General features: G+C 50.0%; 2 protein-coding genes across 2 annotated transcripts in view; both read left to right on the forward strand.

The window, feature by feature from the left end:
* Positions 1 to 1,650: 1,650 nt before the first annotated feature.
* SLC18A3 (solute carrier family 18 member A3) lies at positions 1,651 to 3,982 on the forward strand. The gene has a single exon (XM_037143126.2). It carries the CDS (start codon positions 2,019 to 2,021, stop codon positions 3,606 to 3,608), a length of 1,590 nt encoding a protein of 529 aa, XP_036999021.1. The 5' UTR covers positions 1,651 to 2,018; the 3' UTR covers positions 3,609 to 3,982.
* Positions 3,983 to 5,597: 1,615 nt separating this feature from the next.
* Positions 5,598 to 24,075, forward strand: part of CHAT (choline O-acetyltransferase) — a 70,894-nt gene continuing 52,416 nt past the window's right edge. The window contains exons 1-7 of the mRNA XM_037143127.2: positions 5,598 to 5,647; positions 7,825 to 7,901; positions 10,748 to 10,939; positions 11,568 to 11,686; positions 13,201 to 13,254; positions 17,131 to 17,311; positions 18,313 to 18,490. Coding sequence (XP_036999022.2) covers positions 7,836 to 7,901; positions 10,748 to 10,939; positions 11,568 to 11,686; positions 13,201 to 13,254; positions 17,131 to 17,311; positions 18,313 to 18,490 — 790 coding nt within the window. The 5' untranslated portion in view covers positions 5,598 to 5,647; positions 7,825 to 7,835. The remainder of the gene's footprint in view (positions 5,648 to 7,824; positions 7,902 to 10,747; positions 10,940 to 11,567; positions 11,687 to 13,200; positions 13,255 to 17,130; positions 17,312 to 18,312; positions 18,491 to 24,075) is intronic.

Consider the following 24,075-nt stretch of genomic DNA (forward strand, 5'->3'; position numbering starts at 1 on the left):
ATTACTCTATATTGCAGATAAAGAAACTGAGACACAGAGGGGTGAAGAAATGTCCCCTGCATCCCAACTAGTAAATGCCATAACTGAAAGCCAGCTCAGTCGCCAGTCTCCAAAGCCCCAGTACTTTGCACTGCATCAAAGTTATTCTTGGGGGCAGGGAGCATGGTAGGGGAGGAAGCTGAACCTAATGCTAATTTGCTTTTGAGGTGAGAAGAGTAGGAAGAGTCTTCTCTGACTCTGGAAGAGAGAGAAAAACTGTAATCTCAACAATACAATTCTCCGAAACTCAGCTGCCTCAGAACCTCTTTCCTGCCAACCCACAGACCGGTACACGGACAGGATGTGCCATCCAGGGTCAACGCTCTTTTGGGGGCGCACTGGATCCAGTGTACAGCCAGGGAAGCTCAGCCTGTCCGCTGAGAACTGGGCGTCTCAGTGGGTGCGGCCATTTCTGGAAGTGAGCCTCTCTTAGGTCTCTGATGAGAGCAAAGCGGCTGAGTCCAGCCCGGGGGACGAAGGATGGGGGAGGGGAGATATTGGGCGTGGTGCCCAAAGGGTCTTTCTTACAGCTCTGAAAAGACCCAAGCCACATCACTCCGAGTCCACCCGGGACTTGGAGGCAGCTTTGGAGATGGGTGGCGGAGGTGGCGGGGCGTGGGGGGGGGGTGGCGTTGGGGTTGGGGAGGGGTGAGAGTTGGGAGTAGGGAACGGGGCGGGACTACCAGGAGCCCAAGACGGGGTTATTCACTGGTGAGCACAGAGCCTGGGAGGAGTTAGTGGAGGAGGGGTGAGGAGGAAGGAGGGGAGAAGAGGCGGAGCTGGGGGACCTGGACAGTTAAAGAGGAAAAGGGGTCTACTGTCTGGGAGGGGATGGCGAGGTTGTGCAGGAGAGTGGGAGAAGCAGTGCTTATACTCTGGGGGCCCCGGCCCGGTAGGAACTAAGCGACTTTTCTCCTCAATCCCCAGATTCTCTTAGGAATTCTCTGCTTTGACATTTTCCTGAAGGGCGGGTCATCGGAACACCGCCCTGCAATCTAAGCGCCTCACCCTCCCCTCCCAGGGGTAGAAAGGGCCAGGGGGCGGGGCGAGAAGAAGGGTTGGGGTATCTGAACCCTAAGCTCCTCGAGTCTCAGCCCCACAATCCAGCTACTAGAACGGATGGATGAGGCTGCGGCTCACCTCGGGGACTCCTTGCCCTCTGTCCTCGGAGATCCAGGCTGCGGTGGAAATTTGGAGTCCCCGGCGCCCCCCTCTCCTGCTGGGCGGGGTAAAAGCAGCCGCTGTGCGCCCCCTCCCAGGGGGAAAAAAGGGGACTCGGACCCGCTGGGTCCAAACTAGGGGCGGAAGGTGGGCAGAAAGCCAGCTCCTCGCACGCAGCACCCATTATCTTCAGGGACTTAGCCAGGACTCTTTCCGTACCAAGACCCCTTTCTGGGGTTTTCAGCCCCGGCGCCTCTGGGAAGGAGACCCCCACCGGGCCGCGCCCCGCCCCCGGCTCCCGCCCAGCGGACGTCGCATTAGCATGAGCGACGCTAGTGGCCCGGGCACCACTCGGGGGCCGAGACTCGCATCGTCACAGCCCCGAGTGGAAAGGGAAAAAAGAGGAGGCGGAGGAGGAGGAGGCAGGAGTCAGCGCTAGGGGAGGGGAAACCGGCTGCAGGGCGAGCAGCCGGCGGACGGGAGGCGGCAGCATGCCCCTCGGCCCGCGCGAGCCATCTCTCCGCCCTACGGGGAAGGCTCCGGCCCAGACCCCTCTGCGCACCCGCCTTTCCTGATCACCCCTGAGCTCAGCCGCAGAGGGTCTGAGGTTCCACCCCGAACAGCGCCGGCGTCTCTCCGAACCGGGTCTTTGCCTTTCCTGAGGTGCAGGGCCATGAGCCTTACAGCTACCTGAGGCACAGGGGGTGCTGCGCGACACGGACCGCGCCCCCGAAGTTCTGAGCTCTAGTGTCGGTCCTGCAGGGCGATTGCGTTCGGCCCCGTGGCGGTGTCCTCGGAAGTGCGGCCGGGTGGGGACAATGGAACCAGCGGACCAGGTCCGAGAAGCAGCCACCAAGCTGTCAGAGGCGGTGGGCGCAACGCTCCAGGAGCCCCGGCGGCAGCGGCGCCTGGTGCTGGTCATCGTGTGCGTGGCGCTATTCCTGGACAACATGCTGTACATGGTCATCGTGCCCATCGTGCCTGACTACATCGCCCACATGCGCGGGGGCAGCGAGAGTCCCATCCCAGCCCCAGAAGTGTGGGTGCCTACCCTGCCGCCGCCCACTCCAGCCAATGCTAGTGCCAACACGCTCAACAGCTCAGAGCCCCCGACGGCTTCGCGGCCGGCCGGGTCTGCCCTGCGGCCCCGCTACCCCACGGAGAGCGAGGACGTGAAGATCGGGGTGCTGTTTGCCTCCAAGGCCATCCTGCAGCTTCTGGTGAATCCCCTAAGCGGTACCTTCATCGATCGCATGAGCTACGACGTGCCGCTGCTTATCGGCCTCGGTGTCATGTTCGCCTCTACAGTGTTGTTTGCCTTCGCGGAGGACTATGCCACGCTCTTCGCCGCGCGCAGCCTGCAAGGCCTGGGCTCGGCGTTCGCAGATACATCTGGCATCGCCATGATCGCGGATAAGTATCCAGAGGAGCCGGAGCGCAGTCGCGCGTTGGGCGTAGCGCTGGCCTTCATCAGCTTTGGAAGTCTAGTGGCACCGCCCTTCGGGGGCATCCTCTATGAGTTCGCGGGCAAGCGGGTGCCCTTTCTGGTACTCGCCGCGGTGTCACTGCTCGACGCGCTGTTGCTGCTGGTGGTGGCCAAGCCCTTCTCAGCTGCCGCGCGGGCGCGGGCCAACCTGCCTGTGGGCACACCCATCCACCGCCTCATGCTGGACCCCTACATCGCTGTGGTGGCCGGCGCACTCACTACCTGTAACATCCCTCTTGCTTTCCTCGAACCCACCATCGCTACGTGGATGAAGCACACAATGGCGGCTTCAGAGTGGGAGATGGGCATGGTCTGGCTGCCGGCCTTTGTGCCTCACGTGTTAGGCGTCTACCTCACCGTGCGCCTGGCGGCGCGCTACCCACACTTGCAGTGGCTCTACGGCGCACTGGGGCTGGCAGTGATCGGTGCCAGCTCGTGCGTGGTGCCTGCCTGCGGCTCCTTTGCACCATTAGTGGCCTCGCTCTGCGGCCTCTGCTTCGGCATTGCTCTGGTCGACACGGCTCTGCTGCCCACTCTCGCCTTTCTCGTGGACGTGCGCCACGTTTCAGTCTACGGGAGTGTCTATGCCATCGCCGACATCTCCTATTCCGTGGCCTATGCGCTGGGGCCCATAGTGGCGGGCCATATCGTGCATTCGCTCGGCTTTGCGCAGCTTAGCCTTGGCATGGGCCTGGCCAACCTGCTCTACGCTCCTGTCCTACTGCTGCTGCGCAATGTGGGCCTCCTGACGCGCTCCCACTCTGAGCGCGACGTCCTGCTGGAGGAGCCCCCGCAGGGTCTGTACGATGCGGTGCGCCTGCGTGAGTGCCCTGTGTCCGACTCAGACAGCGCGCCTCGCGGTGCACGGGGCCCTTTTGATGAGTGCGAGGACGACTACAACGACTACTACACCCGCAGCTAGCAACTCTGCTCCTCCTCCAGACCACCACCCCCTTCCTACCCCTCAGGTCAAGGTGGCTGTTCTGTGAGCACAGTGGCCAGCTCAGGCTCAGGGCCTGCCCCTCCAGCGAGTACCCTGGAGCCAGCCCCAGTCTTTAGTTCCTCTGCCCATGTTCCTTCTCCATGACCTTTTCTGTGTCCCTCTCCCTCTCGTCTAGTAGTGTGGAGCACCGAGGCACATAGTGCGATGCGCTTCTTTGCACAGAGAACGAGGCATGCGAGTCTCTATCTCGGAGCCACCCTGTGTAGGACTGTATGTCTGTCTGCCCTCCCTTCCGTTCCTTGGCCTGCTGCACAGCGGTGTCTCGGGCCGAGTCAATAAAGAAATCTGTCCCAGACTGAGTCTCTTTACTGATGGGGATGGGTGGCCAGGCACAGGGCCAGGACAGAGGGGAGGGTGAGTTGAGTCTAGCCCCAATCCAAGTTCCAGCCCTGCAGGCACGCGGGGAACCTGTGGTTCTTTTGCTACCCGAATAAGAAGAAAGTAGGAAAGAAGCAAACCCAACAAGGGCTCTCTCTCACCCATGGACATCCAAGCCCTCATATCCCTTTAGCCCAAGACAGCCCAGCACAGTGCCCCAGGATGCGGCCCAGGGTAAACTGAAATCCGCTCCCTTCAGTGCACTGTACATAGCCCACCCTCCCCCCCACCCATAGCACACGCCCTGCAGATACAAACTTCTGAGGCTCCAACGGCTGGGCTTCCCTTGAACCCTGCATCCTACCTGTCTAGATGCCCACAAGGTGTAGGGGCAGAGCTGTTCTGGGCAGAGGTTCCATCTCTGGAAACGTGTGTGTGATGTGTGTGTGTTTGTTTGAGAGTCAGGGTCTATCCTGTGAGGAGTAGGAAAACAGTTGTCAGTGTCTTGCTGTGTCCCTGCCTCCTGGGTCTGAGCCTGGACTGGAGAGGATACCAGTGTAGGATCTGGTGCCACCCCCTCACCCCTCCCCACCCAACCCAAAGTGGGAAGCAACTGCCCACTTTGAATTCTGGTACCCAGGAACTCCAGGCATGCGTTTGTGTGCCACTCCCAGTCCTGGAGCCTGTGGCCTGCTTAAGGCTGCAGAGTGCTCCCATTCCAGTGTGAGGAGAGCCCGCCAGGGTTGTAACGGCTGTATGGATCTGGATGCTGTGTGTGCACAGTCTTCCCTCGGTATGTGTGTCCGGCTTTGTGTGTTTGTCTGGACAGGGTCTGTCTTTACGGGTCTGTCTGTGTGTTGTGTGTAATGATCTATATGTGGGGAGGGGGAGGAGTGCTTTGTCTGGGAGGAGTCTGGCTGCCTGTCTCTAAGCATCCCCTAGTCTGTATCCTTCCTCATCCCAGTAGTGCCATCCAGGATGGAGAGGACCTGCTGTGATTAACAAACAGGTTGCTGTTACCACCACCATCATTGTTGTCGTTGTTGCTTTTATTTTGGAAGGAGTTGTATGTAGTATTTGAGTATGGCCTAGAGGATGGGAAGGGCACAGATTTCCCCAGACCAAATCCTCCCCAGAGCTCTGCAGACACGGCTGCGGCTAGGATAATGGCTTGGGTGAGATAGGGGACTTGCGGATGGCATGGTTCGGGCGAAGTTCTGCACACCCTTCTCAGTCCTGGATTATTGCCCTTGTACCCCAGCTGGGATGGCGCAGTGGGGGCGTTGCAGGAGGTGGGATCCGGGAAGGCTGCGGAGAGTGAGGTGGTGAGGGATAAAGGAGAGAGAGGGAGGGAGGGAGAGAGAGAGAGGAAGGACAGGGGTGGGGCTGGAGAAGGGAAGAAAAGAACAGAGGGGAGGGAGGAGGAACAAGAAGAGGAGAGAACAGGCGCAGCCGGATCGCTGAGCCGGTCCGGAGCCCGGGGGAACCCTACAAAAGTCGTCGGAGGCTCTACAGCCAACAGAGGTGGCAACCCCCACGCTCTCTCTGCTGATGAGCTCTCGGATCCCTTGAGCTCACACTCCCGTCTCCAGTCCTGGTGAGGTGCAGCGGCGACTGAGCGGTGCAGCCTAGGAGAGCAGGTGAGAAGGGCTGGGCTGGCGGCACGCAGGGCGGCGAGCAGAGGAAGTCTCCGTCCAGACACCGCGCAGGGACCAGAGGTCCCGGGACTCTGGGAGTCCTCCTAGTCCTGAACGGCAGCGGCCGTCGTGGCACCACCAGGAGACTGAGGGACTCCGCAGGTCTGGTGCTTACCCACAAAGAGTGGGGGCAGGGAACAAGGGAGCCGGACGATGAGACGTTTGGGGGAAAGGGCTTGGAGAGCCTTGATCATCAGGGGCTCCGAGGCTCCACGTGCATGTTCTCACTTTTTCTGGACCTCTATCCGCTGAGTGCCAAGGTCTGCACTTTCTGTGCCCAGTCAGAGGGTCTGCAAGTCTCTCCCAGACCACCCTCAAGTGCTAGAGAGCACTCGCCTCTCTCCCACTCTCGAAGAGGCAGGAGGTGGGGAGAGGGCGACGGTAGCAAGCCTGAGCCAGGTCTGGGGGAGTCTCTAGAGGGGCTGGACTGTCCAGAGGGGCTCACCTGCGGTGCCGAATCAAGCTGGAGCTGGGCCTCCGGGGCAGAACGGAGATCTCTGCGGGGAGCATTTGAAAGCCTGGATGGTGGGAGAGCACCAAACGGATAGACAGAAAGGTACATGTACACACATACACCCTCTAAGGCACCGGCCCAAGTCAAGGAGAAAGAGTAGCTGGCTCAGGGACCAAGATCTCTCCTTTGGCCCCCAGGAAACCATACTGCTTCCATCCCTGTGGCTCTCCAAGTCATAGGGTCCCTGAGTTTTGACTAGTATCTTTCAGCTGTGGTGCTGGCAGAGCGCCAGATCAAAGAGGAAGCTTGGGCTGCACTGCCTCTAGGGTCTTTATCAACCTGACCTTACCTTTCTTTGCCCTTTCAAAATCCTGCCCTGGTGGGTATGGACCCTCACCTGGATACTGCCGTTTCCGTGGTGGGTGGAGGAAGCCGCTACACTCTATTGCACCAGCAGTTTGGAGACCACCTAGTCCTGAAAACTTGGTGCAGTACCTGAAAGAACTCTACATTTTCTGCCCAGCATTTCCAGGCAGCCACAGGCTCCTCCACCACTGGACTGGGTTCATCCATCTTTCTGGATGCTCTGCTCTTAGACCAGCTGTGCCCATGCCCAGCCCCTACCTGGACTGTGCCTACCTGGGATTCATGTAGGGTAGGGGTGGAATGGTCTAAACATCAGCTTTAGGCTCTTGGGAATAAATATGGAATGGGTAAGTAGTCAAGCATGTCTCTATTGGCTTACACTGAGCTTAGAGGGATTTCTAAAGGTAGAGTTTGAGCTCTTAAAAACTGACCTTTGCTTCCTTTGGTCTGGTTCACTCTACTGCCCCTTTAAAATTAATCCACTACTCTGAAGGCTGTCAGGCAGTCCCTGGGGACTGGGCTGCCCAGCTTCCCTGTACCACCTCCCTCAGCATTCCCATGGCACCTACACTGGGAACATGCAGACCAGAGACTGCCTACACCGCAGCCATCAGCCAGCACCAGGACCTTCCATGCCTTGGCCATATGCCAGCCTCCCAGTCAACTCAGAGAGCCTCCTGGAAACCAGGGCCTTGAAGGGCCTTGGAGGGCCTTGTATTTATCCAGGAATGTATTCATGCATACAGGCATTTCTTTTACTCAGTTCCCCAGCACTAATACTACTCCACACCAGGCACCTGCTAGGTTCCAGAAATGAAGCACTAAACATTGCAGGTATGGTCTTGCCCTGGAGAAGTTCACAGTCTAGTGGGAAAGAGAGATTTTAATCTGCAGAGCACACATCTTTTAGGCCCCAGGCAAAAACAAAGCAAGTGAGGATTAGGAGTGGGCAAGCCCAGCCCTGCTGCTCCTACACTCCCCAGGGCAGTCAGTTGGGCCTGGATGACAGCAGTCTGACGGAGCAGGTACCAGATGTAAGCTCACTTCAGGTCCCATGCTCCCTTACTTGGGGGTTGAGAAAAGACACTGTGGTCAGGGGAGCCGATCTGGAAGCCAGAAAATTGGGGCCAGGCCTTAATGAGACTCCTGTACAGTACTGTTCCCCTCTGGCCTCCTCACAGGGTATAGGTGGGCATCAGACTACAGGGGATGATGGGTCTATGTCAGGTCTATGTGGCTATTGTGTTGATGCCTTTCTGCTTCTTGGTCCCCAGATCTGTATTTCTGTTTCCTCAACCAGGAGTCACCAAGATGCCCATCCTGGAAAAAGCCCCCCATAAGATGTCAGCAAAAACTCTCAGCAGTGAGGAGGAACCTGTGAGTGACTTTTGGAGCCCGCTCTTTTATCCCTACTCTCCCCATTCACATGTTCTTGGCTTCCAGAACAGTGTTTAGTGGGACTTGCCCCCAGTACTTGCTTGGCTCCTAGTCCTGCCCTCACCTGGGCACAAGGCCCAGGCTGTGGCCCTGCCCTGATCCTGTCAAGGAGCCCAGGCAGGCATTGGGGCACTAGGAGTAGCTTCAAGGGGTGCTAAAGGAATGCTTACAGCCAAACTTCCTAACCTCCAAGTCCAGGGAGATCCCTTAAACTAGGCTAGATACTTTTTTTCCCTCTAGGACTTACCCCCACTCCAATTTCCAAATCCCATGGCTTTGAGCCCAGACGAGTTGCCTTAAGTAAGCCTTGTCACATTCCAGCCCCACCTGTTGTCACTGGTTCAGCCCTGGAACCTTGAGATAAGCCCCCCTCCCTGGGCAAGCATCTTTCCTCCCTCTCCATTCACCTTTCAGAGTGAAGTGCAGCATATTCGATCTCTCCAGTATGGCACATGTTGGTTGCTCTGCTATACTTGTCTTCTTGATGCCTCCTTGATACCCACACCACTCTCCATCCCCACCCCCAGGTTTCACTTAGAACCCTGAACAGAACTTTCTGGTTTCTCCCTGTAAAGTTGTTCACCACATTATCCTGCTTACTGTAGCTGACACCTCTGACATTCCTTCTGCTCCTTGGTATGTTCTTCTCTTTGGGTTGCTGCTACCTTGTCTCTCTATTGAACCTGAGTCGAGCTCAGGGCCTGGTTCACATAAACTGGCCAGGAAATATGTATTGACCTGAGAACCCAGGGTCCAAACACCCTGATAAAAACAAGACCTTGCTGCTGTTCTTGTGGGCCAGAAGCCCATGAGAGTCTGCAAGGGGCCCCAAGAGGCTGACATCGAGCAGAGATTTTTTGCCTCATTCCTTTTTGTGTATTGTCAATTCCCCATGACCCAAGCTGAATCCCAGGGCACTGTCAGATCCCCCAAGAAGGGTGGCCCGTCTCTAGCAGGGCCTCCAGCCAGACCTGCTGTCACTGTTGGCCAGGCCACCAACAGGGCTTGGCTTTCTGAAGGTACTTGCCCATTTACCCACCACGAAGGCTCCTAGGTCCTGATAGAAGGAAGAGGAGACCAGATTAGCTACATGGAGGACCTGGACCTGGTTCTCTGGAGTGGGTTGGTTAGCCTAAAATGCTGTCCAGACCCATTCTGGAGTGGCTCCCAGTGTGGCAACAGCTTCTAGTTAGCAATGACAGCCTCCTCCCTCCCCCTAAGGCATTGAACTCTAGACACAGGATCAGGAAAGTGGAGGAACCCCATTTATTCATCAAGACCTGTTCACTCAGTCCCATCTGTCCAGGGCAGCCATGAGACTCCAGCCTATGTGTAGAGCAGAGTGGAGGAAGGCTTTCAGCAGGCCCCATTCATTCCACAGCCTGCCTGGGATAGAAATTCACTGCCCCCATCACCCTACAGAGGAGAAACCTCTGAGAGAAGACAGCCTACTTTGTAAAATTTAAGCAATAATATGAAATGTCCTGGTTTCCAGTTGTGACCAGCTGAGTGAGGAAGAAAGAAAGGGGATAGAAAAGAGAGCAATAGAGGAAGAACAAAATGGTTGAGGAGGAAGGAGCAAACAATAGCAAGCAATATTCTCCTTCATCCAAGGAGAATATTGGATGAAGACTGATTTCAGTTGTCAACTCTGTCACCAAATTTCTGGGTGACCTTAGACTATCTCTCCACTCTCTGGGTCTAAGCTTCCTCACCTGTCAATGAGGATAAACCTTAAAATGGTTGAAAATGTATGTCAGATTCCTGGTGAACACAACTGGTAAATTGGGAAGTATGGAGCCCAGACTCTTTTCACACTTTGGGGGGCCCTCGGAAATTATGAGTTTCCTCTTAGAAATTCTTCTGGAAGGATAAGGACACAAGCATTATAATATTTAATAATGTACCTGTTGTGACCACTTGTTTCTCTCAATTTAATTTTCTCTGGGCCCCTCTCAGGTAGGAATTGTTATTTATATCCTGTGAATGAGGAAGCTGAGACTTAGGAAGATTAAAAGAAGAGGAACATCCACTGCACTTTTTTCCCCATTGTATCCCCTTACCCACAGAAAGTAGAATACCCCTCTCTGGGTATCATAACTGGAAAGGATTTAATAAGAAGTCCAAAGCATAAGTTACCTTCCCAGGAAACATCTTGCATGATTCTGGTCATTAGGACAAGCAATGAACTATATCTCCTACCATCTTTCACCTGTTCTAATATCAAATATTAGAGTCACACACCTTTTGGATCCAGAGATGAATTAGATTGTGGAGTTCCAGCTGGGAATGGTTTTTAAATTAAGAATGACGAGCAGTCAATATCAATAACAGGACTATTTCATCTTAGACCCATTTGCTATGGTTGATAAGAATTTTCACATCAATGATCTCTTTGATCCTATGAGAAGGAGAGGTTATTACACCCATCTGACAGGAAAGGAAACTGAGGCATAGAGGTAGGGGTGATTTGCTTAAAATCAAACAGCTGGTCAGCAGCAGGGTCAATGTATAAATCCAAGTCTGTCTGGGATCAATATCAAGGTCTTTTCCTCTGCACTTTGTCCCATCCTGGGGGTAGGGCTGGGGTATGGGAGAAAGCAAACAGGAACTTCCTAAGTTCACAATTCTGTTCTACACAAAACTGAGGCCTAAAAACACATGAGTCTCAGGATAGGGAACAAGGATAGCAGCAGATGAAGACAGAACTTGGCATCAATTCTGGGACAGGCAAGGGTCACACATAAGGATGGACACAGCAGATGCCTGTGAATTCGCTCTTCCAGGGGCTTCCCAAACTTCCAGTACCCCCACTGCAGCAGACCTTGGCTACTTATCTGCGTTGCATGCAGCACCTGGTGCCTAAGGAGCAGTTTAGGCGGAGCCAGACCATTGTGCAGCAGTTTGGGGCCCCTGGTGGCCTCGGGGAGACTCTGCAGCAGAAGCTACTGGAGCGGCAGGAGAAGACAGCTAACTGGGTAAGAGTTGTTAGGAGGAGACTGACTGAAGGGCAGACATAGGATTCATGGGGTAGGAGGGCAGGAGGGAGACTTGGAGACAGAGGGATTTTGGTGAAGGACAAGTAGGTGACAAAGATGGGGCAGATGGGAGACAAGGGTGGGGAAAGATAGGGCCAAGGGCAAGGAATGGACAAGATGTGGCATGTGAGATAGTATGTAAACAGAGGGCTGACAGATGGGGGAAGGGATGGGGGACAAGGATGAACAGACAAGGACAATTTGGGTGGCCGATGGGTGACAGGGATGAGCAGCAGAAGGTATTGATGAGGTCAGGGAAGCATAGAGGGATGAAAGGATTGGACCCTCATAAGGATGGACAGGGGACAGGGATACAATACCAAACAACCCAGATGGGAACCTGGGATGGAAGAAACAATAGAGTACAGGGAAAGGAAAGGCAAGTGTGTTGGGAAACACATGGTACTGTAGAATGAATGAATGAATGAATGGTCCAGTAAAGTATCTCAATTGTCTCTTGGGGCTTTCAGGATGGGATTGGTGTGTTCCACAAGCAAGGTGCCCTTTCTTGGACAGAGTGTACGTGAACCTTGTGGGTAATGCCTCCCCTTCCCTATCTCCCCAACAGGTGTCTGAATACTGGCTGAATGACATGTATCTCAATAACCGCCTAGCTCTGCCTGTCAACTCCAGTCCAGCTGTAATCTTTTCTCTGCAACACTTCCAGGACACCAATGACCAGCTAAGGTGAGGTCACTGTGCTTTTCGGCTCACAGCTTGGGAGTCTGCCTAGGGAAGGGGTCCTGGCCCTAGCACCAGGAAGGAAAGGCTGGACCTTGTGTCTTGGCAGAGCTTTCTGAGACCAAATGGCCCTGACTCAGGGTTTGTCCAGGCCATGGGGTCAGGAAAGAGATTAGGTGAGGCTACACATGAGGAACAAACATATTTGGGGTGGGTGGACACTAATGGAGGGCATAGGCCCCCAGATATCCCTGTGGCAAGTCTTGACCTGGCTGAGGCCCTGGGAGGAGGTGGTTACACTTTCATCCTGCCAGTACTTGAGGCTGGGACTTGTTGGTGGGACACAATGCCCCAGGTGATCTGATAGGTCCCAGCTGCCCTCTAGTCCCCAGCTCTGAACAGAGGCTCCGAGCAGTTGGCAATGGTTTCTTCCTGCCAGCTGCCTTTGCTAGATCTTGTGCATCTGCTACAATTTCACAGCTCACTGAGCCACTGGAATACCCTCTGGGCCCACTGATGACAATGGAAGGGCCATTTTTGCAAGGGTGGGGCAAGGAGAAAGGATCTCCTTGCAAGAGTCATTCAGACCCAAATCCAGGTCTCTGATTTTAGGACTTGAATGGGACACAGTGTGGGGACAGTTCAGAAGGAGAAAAAGAAAGGCAGAGCCCATCTTGCCTACAGGCATTACTCAGCTATGCTTGGGAGTCTTCCAACATGTCCTTTCTCACCAAGACTTGTCCAAAGGTCTGGGGGCAGCCTTCCCTCTTCCCTTGCAACAAGGGCCTTCCCTGGTCAAAAGGACTTGTGCAGATGAATGAGTGACTTTTAAGAACAGTTCTCAAAATTACATTCCAATGGGCATTTTCCTCTTGATGTGGTTAAGCTAGGGCTCATTCCTCAATGAACAGTTAAGATGACACAATTCCATAGCATGGTTCTCTGGTGCCTTTTGCCTCAGCACCTACTTTCTTTTTCCCCAGCACTTAGGGAACTAAATTACTGACTTTTTCCCAGGACACTGAATTTCCTACGGCCCCAGGGTTCCGGCTCAGTCCAGCCCCAGCATGAGCCTTTCCTAGGAAGAGCCCAACCCCTGTCTTCTAGCCCTTTCCTGCCTGCTCTGTGTCCTCTCCTTCCTTCTTTTGCTCCTCATTCACATCCTAGTGTCTTCTCCTCTGGGAGTTCTTCCCAGGGACAATTTTTAATCCAGTTTGTGAAGGGCTGACAGCATAGAGATGAGTAGGAAGCAGCAGGTATACCATCCTATTAGGGTACTACTGAGACCTGGCATCTGGTGAGTGGTTATTAAGTTGGAGGAGAGGACTGGGGGAAGTGGGAGGGAGAAAGGGAGGGAGAAAGGAAGGGAGAGTGAGAGAGAGAGAGAGATTGAAGAGGGAGGGAAGGAGGTGGACAGAAAGAAAGGTAGGAGGAAAGAAGCAGAAAGGGAGACTGGAGAGAGAGAGAGAGGGAGCCTGGGCCCCTGAGAGGAGAGACTAAGGCCTCATCTCTCCCCACAGGTTTGCTGCCAACCTCATCTCTGGAGTGCTGAACTACAAGGCCCTGCTGGACAGGTAGGACTGGGCCCAGACTGGTAAAGGTAGTGCCCTGTTCTGGCACAGCCTGTTCATTCACTTGTCTCCCTGACACACTGGACAAGAAGCTCAAGAGGGCAGGGAACTTGTATTTTTTTCAGCTGTGTTCCTGGTTCCTGTCAGGAGTAAATAGGACCCTACCTCCTGCCAAAGTCAGGATGACCTTTACTCTCCCTGGCCCAACTGTTAACAGTTTCTTTTCCTAGTGTAAGCACTATTCTACCTTGATCTTCTAAAAATGCTCCCATTCCTCCATACCTTACATGTACACAAGAGTATGTATATCAGGAATCTAGAGAACACACAAGAAGGTAGAGAAAGGAGAGTTAATCTTGCCACCTGCTACTTGAGGAAAATAGTCTCCTCATTCTGAGCCTTTTTACTTGGCTTCAACCCCACTTTCCTTTCTGCCTTAAACCAGTGTTCATTGAACAATCTGCAGTGTTCTTTTAAATCTTGTGAAATGTTTGTAAAACACTACAAAATGAATTAGTAGAAAATGGTACAAAAGTACAAAATATGAGACCACTTTTAAAAAATATTAGATTTTAATTTTATATTTTTTATTTTTCAATTATAATTTACATTTAATATTATTTTGTATTAATTTCAGGTGTACAGATAAGTACTTAGACAATCATATACTTTACAAAGTGTTCCCCTTATACTTCCACTACCCACCTGGCACCATACATAGTATTACAACATTATTGACTACATTGCTATACTACATATCCCTGTGATGATTTTATAACTACTGATATGCATCTCTTTTTTTAAATATATTTTATTGATTATGCCATTACATTTGTTCTATTTCCCCCCTTCATTCCCTTCCACCCTGCACACCTCTCCCCCACCATTCCCCTCCTTTAGTTCATGAACACGTGTCTCAAGTTCTTTAGATTCTATATTTCCCCTACTATTCTTACCCTCCCCACTATCTATTTTCTATCTACTTATTTTCTGTACCTTCTCCCCCATTCTCCTTCTCCCACTCCCCTGTTGCTAACCCTCCATGTGATCTTCATTTCTATGGTACCAGTCCTGATCTAGCTCTCCTCTTAATTTGCTTTTGTTTTAGGTGTGGTTCTTAATAACTGTGAGTTTGCTGTCCTTTCACTGTTCATCTTTTTTATCTTCTTTTTCTTAGATAAGTCCCTTTAACATTTCATATAATAAGGGCTTGGTGATGACGGACTCCTTGAACTTGACCTTAGCTGAGAAGCACTTTATCTCCCCTTTCATTCTAAGGAAAAGCTTTGCTGGATAGATGAATTCTGGGTGTAGGTCTTTGGATTTCATGAGTTGGAATACTTCTTTCCAGCCCCTTCTTGCCTGTAAGGTCTCTTTTGAGAAATCTGCTGACAGTCTGATGGGAACTCCTTTGTAGGTGACTGTCCCCTTAGCTCTTGCTGCTTCTAGGATTCTCTCCTTCATTTGAATTTTGGCTAATGTAATGATGATGTGCCTTGGTGTGTTCCTTCTTGGGTCCAACTTCTTTGGGACTCTCTGAGCTTCCTGGATTTCCTGGAAGTCTATTTCCTTTGGCAGATTGGGGAAATTCTCTTTTATTATTTGTTCAAATAAGCTTTCCACTCATGGCTGTTCCTCTTCCCCTTCTGGTACACATACCTATAATTCGGATGTTGGAGCATTTAAAGATGTCGTGGAGGTTCCTAAGCCTCTCCTCCTTTTTTTTTTTGAATTCTTGTTTCTTCATATTTTTCTGTTTGGTCATTTTTTTTCTTCTTTCTGGTCCACTCCATTGATTTGAGTCCCAGTTTCCTTTCCATTACTATTGGTTTCCTGTGCATTTCCATTCATTTCAATTAATTTAGCCTTCATATGTTCCTCTAATTTGTGGCTAAAATCAACCAGTTCTGTGAGCATCCTGATCACCAGTGTTTTGAACTGTGCATCTGAAAGTTTGGCTATTTCTTCGTCACTTAGAGTTATGGGCTCTGGGACTTTGAGTTCTTCTTGAGCCACATTTGGTCTGTTCTCGCCCTCACGTATGAGAAGCGGAGCCTTAGGTGTTCACCGGGGGGGGCGGGTCTGCCCAAGTGGCTGGGTTGTGATGCTGTATGTGGGGGCAGGATCAGAGCAGGGCAACAGCAGTCCCCTCTGCTGCTTCCCGCCGCTTGGGCCTGCGTGGTCTGTCTCAATGCTCTCTTTTTTGCTGGTTTATCTGCCCTGGAATGTGTGACCCGGGTCAGCCTGCCACCCCCAGCCCTCACTGGGTCCACCACCCCACACCTGGGAATTCCCCAACCACCTACCGAGGGCCTGGGTCGGTCTGACCGCGTTTTCCTGTGCAACCCCACTCCGCCAGCCGCTGGCTCCGTCTCTCTTAGTGGTGTGGCTGAAGGGCTCATTGTTGTTGGACTTTGGTATAGTTTAATTTTCTGTGTTTTGGTTGCACCTTTTTTAACTAAAATTTTGTTGTCTTTAAACTTGGTTGTGTGAGAAGGTACAGTGTTTCCACCTACGCCTCCATCTTGGCGGAAGTCCCCTCTTAAGGTATCTTTTGATTTCTTCATTGATCTCATTATTAGCTCCTTCATTGTTTAGTAACATATTATTTAGCCTCCATGTGTTTGTGTTTTTTCAGCTTTTTTTCTTGTAATTGATATCTAGTTTGAAAACACTGTGGTCACAGGAGATGCTTCATATGGTTTCAGTCTTCTTAAATTTGTCAAGACTTGTTTCATGTTCTGACGTGATGAAACCACTTTTATTATTATATTCAACAAACATAAAATTTCTCTTTTCAGCTAGTACAATATTTCTGAAAGCTCCCTCTGGATTCCCATACTCACCCTGTTATAGGTTGGTCATTACAGTTTAGTTTAATACCCACACCTGGAGCAGAAATGTCATGGGGCACCCACCTGGACCCCTGGATGGGCCTCAGCTCTTCTCATGGCTGCCTCTTACCCTCAGGGGGGTAAGATGAGCCTCTCGCCTCATCTTACTGATGACAAGAGGCTCACACATCTCATCATCAGTAAGATTGTCCTTAGCCATTCCTCCTTGCCACCCTGAATCTCTATCTGAAACCCTCACATTTACCAATTTTCTGCTTTTTCACTGCATCCCTTTAAAGTAGTAAACTCATGACTTGTTAGTTGCTATACCCCAGATCCCAGAATGGTGCCTGGCACAAAGAAATGCTCAGTAATATTAGTTGTCTGAAATGATGGAGGGAAGGAAGGAGAGAGAAATAGGGGGAAAGAAAAAGGAGGAGGGAGTGGGAGGGAGGTAGAAAATAAGACATGCTGAGACCACAGGAAAAAGAGAATTTTCTTTCTTGAACTCAGAGATGCTTCTAGAGGAGTAGGTTCTTATAAGAGTAGAAAGGGTTTTCTAAACAATTAGTTGAATGCAAGTTTGGGGTGAAGATATGCCAAGCAAAGATAAGCATAAGCAAAGGCAAAGGGGGCTAAAATAGTAAGGTCTGCACTGTAGTGCATGAGGCAGGGGTAAGGGACTCTAATGAAGATGTGAGAAAACCCCGAGGGTCTTCTTGGGCATGGAAATGGGGAATTCCACTACTTTAAAAGTAAGGAGTCAAGCTCTTTGACTGCCATCACAATGCTCAGTAATATTTGTTGTCTGAAATGATGGAGGGAAGGAAGGAGAGAGAAATAGAGGGAAAGAAAAAGGAGGAGGGAGTGGGAGGGAGGTAGAAAATAAGACATGCTGAGACCACAGGAAAAAGAGAATTTTCTTTCTTGAACTCAGAGATGCTTCTAGAAGAAATGATGATTTTTTTTTGTCCTGCTTTGCCTAATTAGGTTACAGTAGAACCAATTCTGATTTCCTCCCTCCCTCCCCACTCTCCCCTTCCAGTCACTCCATCCCCACTGACTGTGCCAAGGGCCAGCTCTCTGGGCAGCAGCTCTGTATGAAGCAATACTATGGGCTCTTCTCCTCCTACCGTCTCCCTGGCCACACCCAGGACACACTGGTGTCCCAGAAGAGCAGTGTCATGCCTGAGCCAGAACATATCATTGTGGCCTGCTGCAACCAGGTAAGCGGCCTCTTGCTGTTGGGAAGGGCACCTGTGTGTTTATCCATTCCTGATTTCCCAAGGGTGCTCAGCCCCCAGTGGCCCCAAAATGGGGCCTCCTTACTCCCTGTTAAATCCATTTCTCTCCACTGGTTAGGTTTTAAGAATGAGGAGGGTCATCAGTTGAAAACACTTTCACTGTGCTCTTATTCCAGCCCTGACCAGGAAGGTCAGGTCAAAATAGTTGCCTGGATGGATAGACTCAGGGTCATTAATGAGACCCAGCATGGCCTCAGACCTCCACATGCAATCACCCAAGCTATGGCCTTCTAAGAGACTATACACCAGAAAAACAGCTTTATAGAGTCTTGAGACCTCCTTGCTTTTTTCTCTCTCTACTTGTGTGTTTGAGATCTATCCCTAAGCTTATATGGAGCTATTTTATTTCTTTCAACCGCTAGGTAGACATGCACTGGACAAGTATACTACATTTTACTTAGCCATTTCCTACAGGAGCCATTTAGGCTCCTCTACCATTTTGCTACTGCAAGTAATGCTAATATGTACATTCATTTGTACATCTTTTGGGGCACAAAGGCATATGTTTTCTAAGCCTTAGGCTAAAATATGTATTTATAAGAACAACTGCTGAGTTGCTCTTAGTTTTCTATTAAACTAAACTAAATTTTTAGTTTAATAGAAATTTCCCCCCAAAAGTGATTGTACCAATTTATATTCAATTTCCCAAAACACGATGGCCTTTATATGAACTAGGAACCACAAAAGCAAATGGTCTTTTAGCTAAGTCTAGGCTGGACTAAGTTCAATTGGGGCAGGTTGGAGGAGTCTAACACAGTTGACAGAATTCTGGTCCCCAAATTGTGACTATTCAAAACCATCACATACCTTGGCAACCTTGGGCCTGACCATCTCCATTTGTTCTCAAATGTGAAGGTTCAGTGAAGGCTTGGCACTGTGGGCTGGCTGCCATGAATGATGTGTTTGACCTGTTTCCCCCACAGTTCTTTGTCTTGGATGTTGTCATTAATTTCCGCCGTCTCAGTGAGGGGGATCTCTTCACTCAGTTGAGAAAGATAGTCAAAATGGCTTCCAACGAGGATGAACGCTTGCCTCCAATCGGCCTGCTGACATCAGACGGGAGGAGCCAGTGGGCTGAGGCCAGGACAGTCCTTGTGAAAGGTCAGCAGCAGTGCCCAGTGCATCTCCACATTCATCTCACCTTTGAGCCCATTGGTTTTTCCTCCTCCAGAGTTGGGCGTCATGCCTCATCCCTATTTGCCATTGCATGGGGAGCTGAAACCTCCCTCCAACTCAGGCCCCAGAGGCAAGCATTGCTGTCAGCCAAGGTGCCTTGACGATGAAGGCACTTTTGGTACCCTCTTATATTATCTGACAATACCCTAGCTTTTGGGGTGAAGCTGACTAGCACTGGAATCCTGAGGTGTCTGAAAATGCTGGGGGCAGGAAAATTTCAAGCTGGAGGAAGGCTTGCAGCAATTTAGCAATTGTGTTTTACTTGTTGGCAGGGGTGGCTCTTACTGGGAGGGTCTGAGTTACTGGGAGAGCTGTCAGATGAAGAGTTGGGATGGAGCCCACCTCTGGGATGGTGCCATCTTTACATGAATTTTTGGTCCTAAAACTTTTCATCTTTAAGCTGAAAGTTTCCAAGCATACCTATAAGAAATCTAGTATTGCCATAACATTTTAAAGTCATCTCTGGAAACTATTTTTCAAACCCGAGGCCCACTTTTTTCCAAGGAACTGGATGAAGAGCCTTCCTTTCCTGCCTATGTTAGAGACTCCTGGATGAGAAGTGAGACTCCCATGAGCCTCCATCTTCCTCTCAGGTTTTCATCTGGCCAGGTGTCCATCTAGACTCACTAAATGTCTTGCAGAGGACCTGGGATAGGCCTGGGGAGTGTAAGAGATAGGAAGAAGCACCTACCCTTGAGGCCACTAGATAGGAATGGGCATGATGGAGCAGGCTCAAATACATGGTAATATGACATCTAGTAATGTAAGGTAATAGAGACAGCAGGTGCCAAATAACTGTTTCAGGACTTCAGAGCAGGAAGGTGGCCCTTCTAATTGGGAAGCTTTCAAAAGGTTTTGTTGGAAAAGGTGGAAATTGTGCAAATCCCTGTGACATTAGAGCAACAGGAGGGATGCATAGCATTAAGGCTGGCAGACTGACTGTGGGCAAAACCAACTGCCCACCAGGGATATCTACCCTGCCCAGTACCATGAGGACAGCAACATGGCTGGTAAGGATGGCCATGCTGAATGTACGGGGAGAATGAGGAGGTAGGGAGACCTGGCTCTCTGACAATAGGCACTTGCCTTGTCTGATCCCTCTTCCTAGAAAGTTCTTCCCACAGGCCTGGCTGGGTCTTTGCACTATCCAGAGCTTGGGTCATTTGTCACCACCTAAGGACCTCCTTGAACATTTCTCCTCAATCATATTCTGTCACTTTGTCCTATTTTCTTATCTAGATTATATTTCTCACTTGCCAAAGTCAGCTTTTCATTTCTTTGATTCATGCTGATTATTTGCCCCACCTCAAATTCTCCCAGTCAGTAAGATCCAGGAGATCCAGGACCTTATCTGTTTGGTTTAACTTTTAACTCACTGTGCCAAATACAGTAAAGGTTCAATTATATTTGTTAAATGAAATACTGAAGGATTATTAAGGATGCTGGGCCCCAGACTTATTTCCCAGTTACCAATTAACTATCCTTTCATTCACTTATTGGACACATGTGAATGCTTGGTTCTAAACAAGGAGTTGCAAGGGCCACAAGGGAGTTTGAGAGCTGAGCCTGTTTTCACGACCTAAGTGCCAAGTTGAGGAATTAATAACTTATCATTTGAAAGTCAGTTAATTCCCTTAGGAGACCATGGTGTAATCAAATCCAACCCTCTCCCCTCCAGGGACAATGACAGGCATCAAAATAATTGCTTCTGCTTCCAGTACGGTTTCCACTTTATTAGCAGGCAAGGCCAAGCCATCTTCCTGCAGGACTGCTGGGATTGTCTTGAGGTCTCAGTGCTTGAGCTGTACTAATTGGAATTAATTTGTTAATGGCACTCGATCTGGCTTTCTGAATGGAAGTACTGTTTCTGTGGGAAGCACGACAGAGAAAAGGGGGATGCACATTTCTTTCCTTTGGAAATCCATTTAGCACTAACTGTGTCATCTGCACAGCAGGAAACCAATACTTTGAGGAGCCTTCTTCTCTGGAGCAGCCCTTTCCCATTGAAGGCAAATGGGGAAACTATTTAAAAAACAATATCAGTGTCAAAGTAAAATACTATGGCAGCTTGGGCTAAGGTTGAGGGGGAAGATGTAAAGACATGAGTGGTATCTAAACATAGTTCAAAGTAGAAAAGGAAGGATAAAAGAATTGAGTAGTGTTCCTAGATCTTTGATTTGAGCAACTGAGTAGATGGTGGTTCTATTTGTTGAGATGGGACCAGGTTGAGGAGGTGGCTATAAAATGGAGAAGTCCTTTCCAGGTATGTCAGGGCTGAGATGCCTTGAGTTATCTAAGTGGAGACATCAGATTAAATTTATGCATCTGGAACTCAAGAAAGAGATCAGTACAGAGATATAAATTTGAGAGTCATCAGCACTTAAATTATATTTAAAGTCATTGACCTGGGTGAGATCATCTAGAAGCAGAAAAACGGTGCCTCAGAGGTCAGGCAGAGAAAGATGCTAAGGGGATTGAGAAAGAGCAGCCCTGGAGCCAAGAGAAAGCCAGATGAGACATAAAGATCCAAGATGGGAGGAGGAAGTGACCAACCACACCAAATGCTGCTGAGAGCTCAAGGAAGAGTCATCCGTGACTTTCACAAAGGTCAGACTGAAATAGTAGGAAGAATGAATTGTTGTATGCTGACGGTAGTGATCCAACAGAAGGAATAAATTGTTGATGAGATCAATGAGTACAATCAGTAAGTGTGGATGGCTCTTTTACGTCATTTTGGTATTAAAGGAAACAGGAAAATGCCCTGACTGGTGTGGCTCAGTTGGCATCATCCCACGAAGTGAAAGGTGGCCTGTTTAATATTCTATCAGGGCACTTGCCTAGGTTTTGGGTTCAGTCTCCCATCTGGATGCATAGGAGAGGCAACTGATCAATGTTTCTCTCTCACATGATGTTTTTCTCCCTCTCTCTGTTCTTTCCCTTCTCTCTAATAATAAATCAATAAAATGTTTTTAAAAAATAAATAAATAAAAGGAGCAGAAAGTGGGAAAGTTGCTGCAAGAGGATAAGGTAAAGGGAAGTGTTTTTAGTGGGAAAGGCAAGGGCATGGTTGTATGCAGACAAACACATGGACATAATCCTATAACAGAACTGTTAATCAGGAGGGAAGAGATAAATGGGGGGGGTAGCATTTTTGAAAAAACAAAAGGAGCCAGGGAATAAGAGGCCTTTTTTTTTTTTTTGGTGCAAGGAAAATGGAAACTTGAGCACAAGGTCTGTAAGACTGTGCCGTGGTGGCAGAAGTGTGAAAATGTTCCCAACTGGTGGTGTCTGGTCTCAGATGAGCAGAGAGGCAGAAGATGGGATTCTGAAGACAAAAGAGAATGCATGAAATAGCCTCTTGGAAAGTGGGAAAGAGAGCTTACTCATGAAACTTGATAAGATTCATGGACTATTTTGAGCTCATATTTGAGGACTTGGGGTTATACATTTTGGAAAAACTAATCAGCATTGTTTTACAATTCTCCTCCACAATATTCAGCTCCTCAGGTTCAGGCAAGGAGAAGGTAGGTCATCAGGTTCAGCCACGGTTGGTGATTATGACTGAGTGAAAGGGGGGAAGGTGTGGCAAGGGAATGTGTATAATGTTGGAATCTAAACTGAGTTTTCTAAGGCTGCCATAACAAAGTACCACATACTGAGTGGTTTAAAGAACAGAAATTTATTTAGTCTAAGACTAAAGGTCCGAGATCAAGGTATTGATGGGGTTAGTTTCTTTTGAGGTTCTTCTCCCTGGCTTGTGGCTGGCTGTCTTCTCCCTGTGTCCTCACATAGTCTTTTCACTGTGTCCTAATCTCCTCTTCTTATAAGAGCACTAATCATGTTGTATTAGGTCCCATCCTAATGACTTCAGTTACCTCAATAAAGACCCTATCTCCAAATACAGTCTCATTCTGTGATACTGAGGGTTAGGACTTCAACTTAGGAATTTTGGGAGAACACAATTTAGCCCATGACAGGAGAGAAGACAGAGGTGGATAATGGGTAGTGGAAATAGGCAGTGGAGCTCATAGTTTTAGGGTGTCAGTGGGGTGAGCCATGTTGCAGTGTGGGTAACAGTGTGTGAACCAAAAAGTCAAGTGTGTGGTCAGAGGGTTGGATGCTTGAAGCAGATTTCAGGGGGTGTCAGTTCTTGGTACTGATGAGCTCCTGGATGTAATTGTGGGAGTGGGTGGGAGGTTAGACTGCCAAAGTTGGGAAGTCAAGGGTCTCAGAGAGGAGAATGCAGGCTGGGTTATCTACATGGACATTGAAGCTACCGGGACAATAATTGGAATAGTGATGGGGAGGAGAAAGATGAAACAGGAGGCCAGATCTGCATGATAGAGGTTGGTGTAACACAGCAATAAGGGGATGAAGCTGCTGCTCCAAATGGAAAGGAGGGAAGAAGAGTCACATAAGAATAAGAACAAGGAGAAGAAAGCCACCTACCTGACCTGGACTTGGAGTACAAGAGCATCAAGGAAAATAGTCTGTGAAAGGGCACAGGGATCTGTACTCCTCGGGGAAGGCTGCTCTTCATTTGAGGCAGAAGGTGAACAAGAATACTTACAGAAGAGATTAAAGATGCAGGGGACCACCCAGCCCTACTCAGGCATCATGAAGCATCCAAAAAGTAGGAAAGGAGAGGAATGAGGCTGAGCCCACACAGGGAGCATTGGATCAGCAGGGCATGGGAGTGCCAGCAACAGGCCTAGGGACTGTGGTCATCACTGCAAACAGTATTCCCAAATCCTTCACTTCCAGGAAGCTACTCTCTCCTAATTCCAGGTATGCCTTCCTGCCTGTGGTTATGGGGGCGGGGACAGCTTTCTGACCAACAGCAGTATCACAGTTAACACCATGGGGTAGGTGCTTTTCAGAGCATCTTTGTTGAAGCCCCAAGGTCTCCACCCCTCTCTCTGGGACTGGGCAGAAACTGGTGTCTGTGGCATTGGGCCCAGTCAGCTGCTCTCCTGCAGGAGGCCATGGCCAAGCTGAGCTTCTTTTGTCTTGGTGGAGGTCTAGAGAGAAGCCCCTGAGCTCAGATGAAATCTAACCCTAAATTCTCATAGAGTCAACTGAGGCTCAACACAGCAATTGATTTCATTAAACATTTCTCCTCAGGAAAAGAGGTGGTTCACCTGGCCCCAAAACAGGCTGGCTCTCTCTGTGAACTACCAGGTTTCTCAGCCCTGCCTCCCTGCTGTGCCACTGAAAGGGTAGAGCTCATGGAGGCCTTAACACCATTGTAACAAAGCCCGAAAGCAGTGGAGCCAGATGTCTTCTGCAAAGCCCATGTTGTTCCTCTGTGCCAGGAATCCACACACCTCCACAGCCCCTCATACAGCACTTCTCACATAGGGCTCACTGACAGCATGGTGCAGGACACATGTGTGTATTGTCATCTCCACTGGCAGCCAGTCATCTGCAGCCAGTGACGAGAGCCCACCAGGCCCATCACTGTTTCCAGAGGTATTTGTTGCAGAGACTGGTATAAGCAGAGTTGTTAT

Source organism: Artibeus jamaicensis, unplaced genomic scaffold (assembly GCF_021234435.1).
Source record: "Artibeus jamaicensis isolate MK-2021 breed Jamaican fruit bat unplaced genomic scaffold, CSHL_Jam_final contig_468, whole genome shotgun sequence".
NCBI classification, from domain to species: domain Eukaryota; kingdom Metazoa; phylum Chordata; class Mammalia; order Chiroptera; family Phyllostomidae; genus Artibeus; species Artibeus jamaicensis.

What these genes read in the sequence shown, in the direction of transcription:
- SLC18A3 (XM_037143126.2), top strand. Translation starts at nt 2,019, where the DNA reads ATGGAACCAGCGGACCAGGTCCGAGAAGCAGCCACCAAGCTGTCAGAG.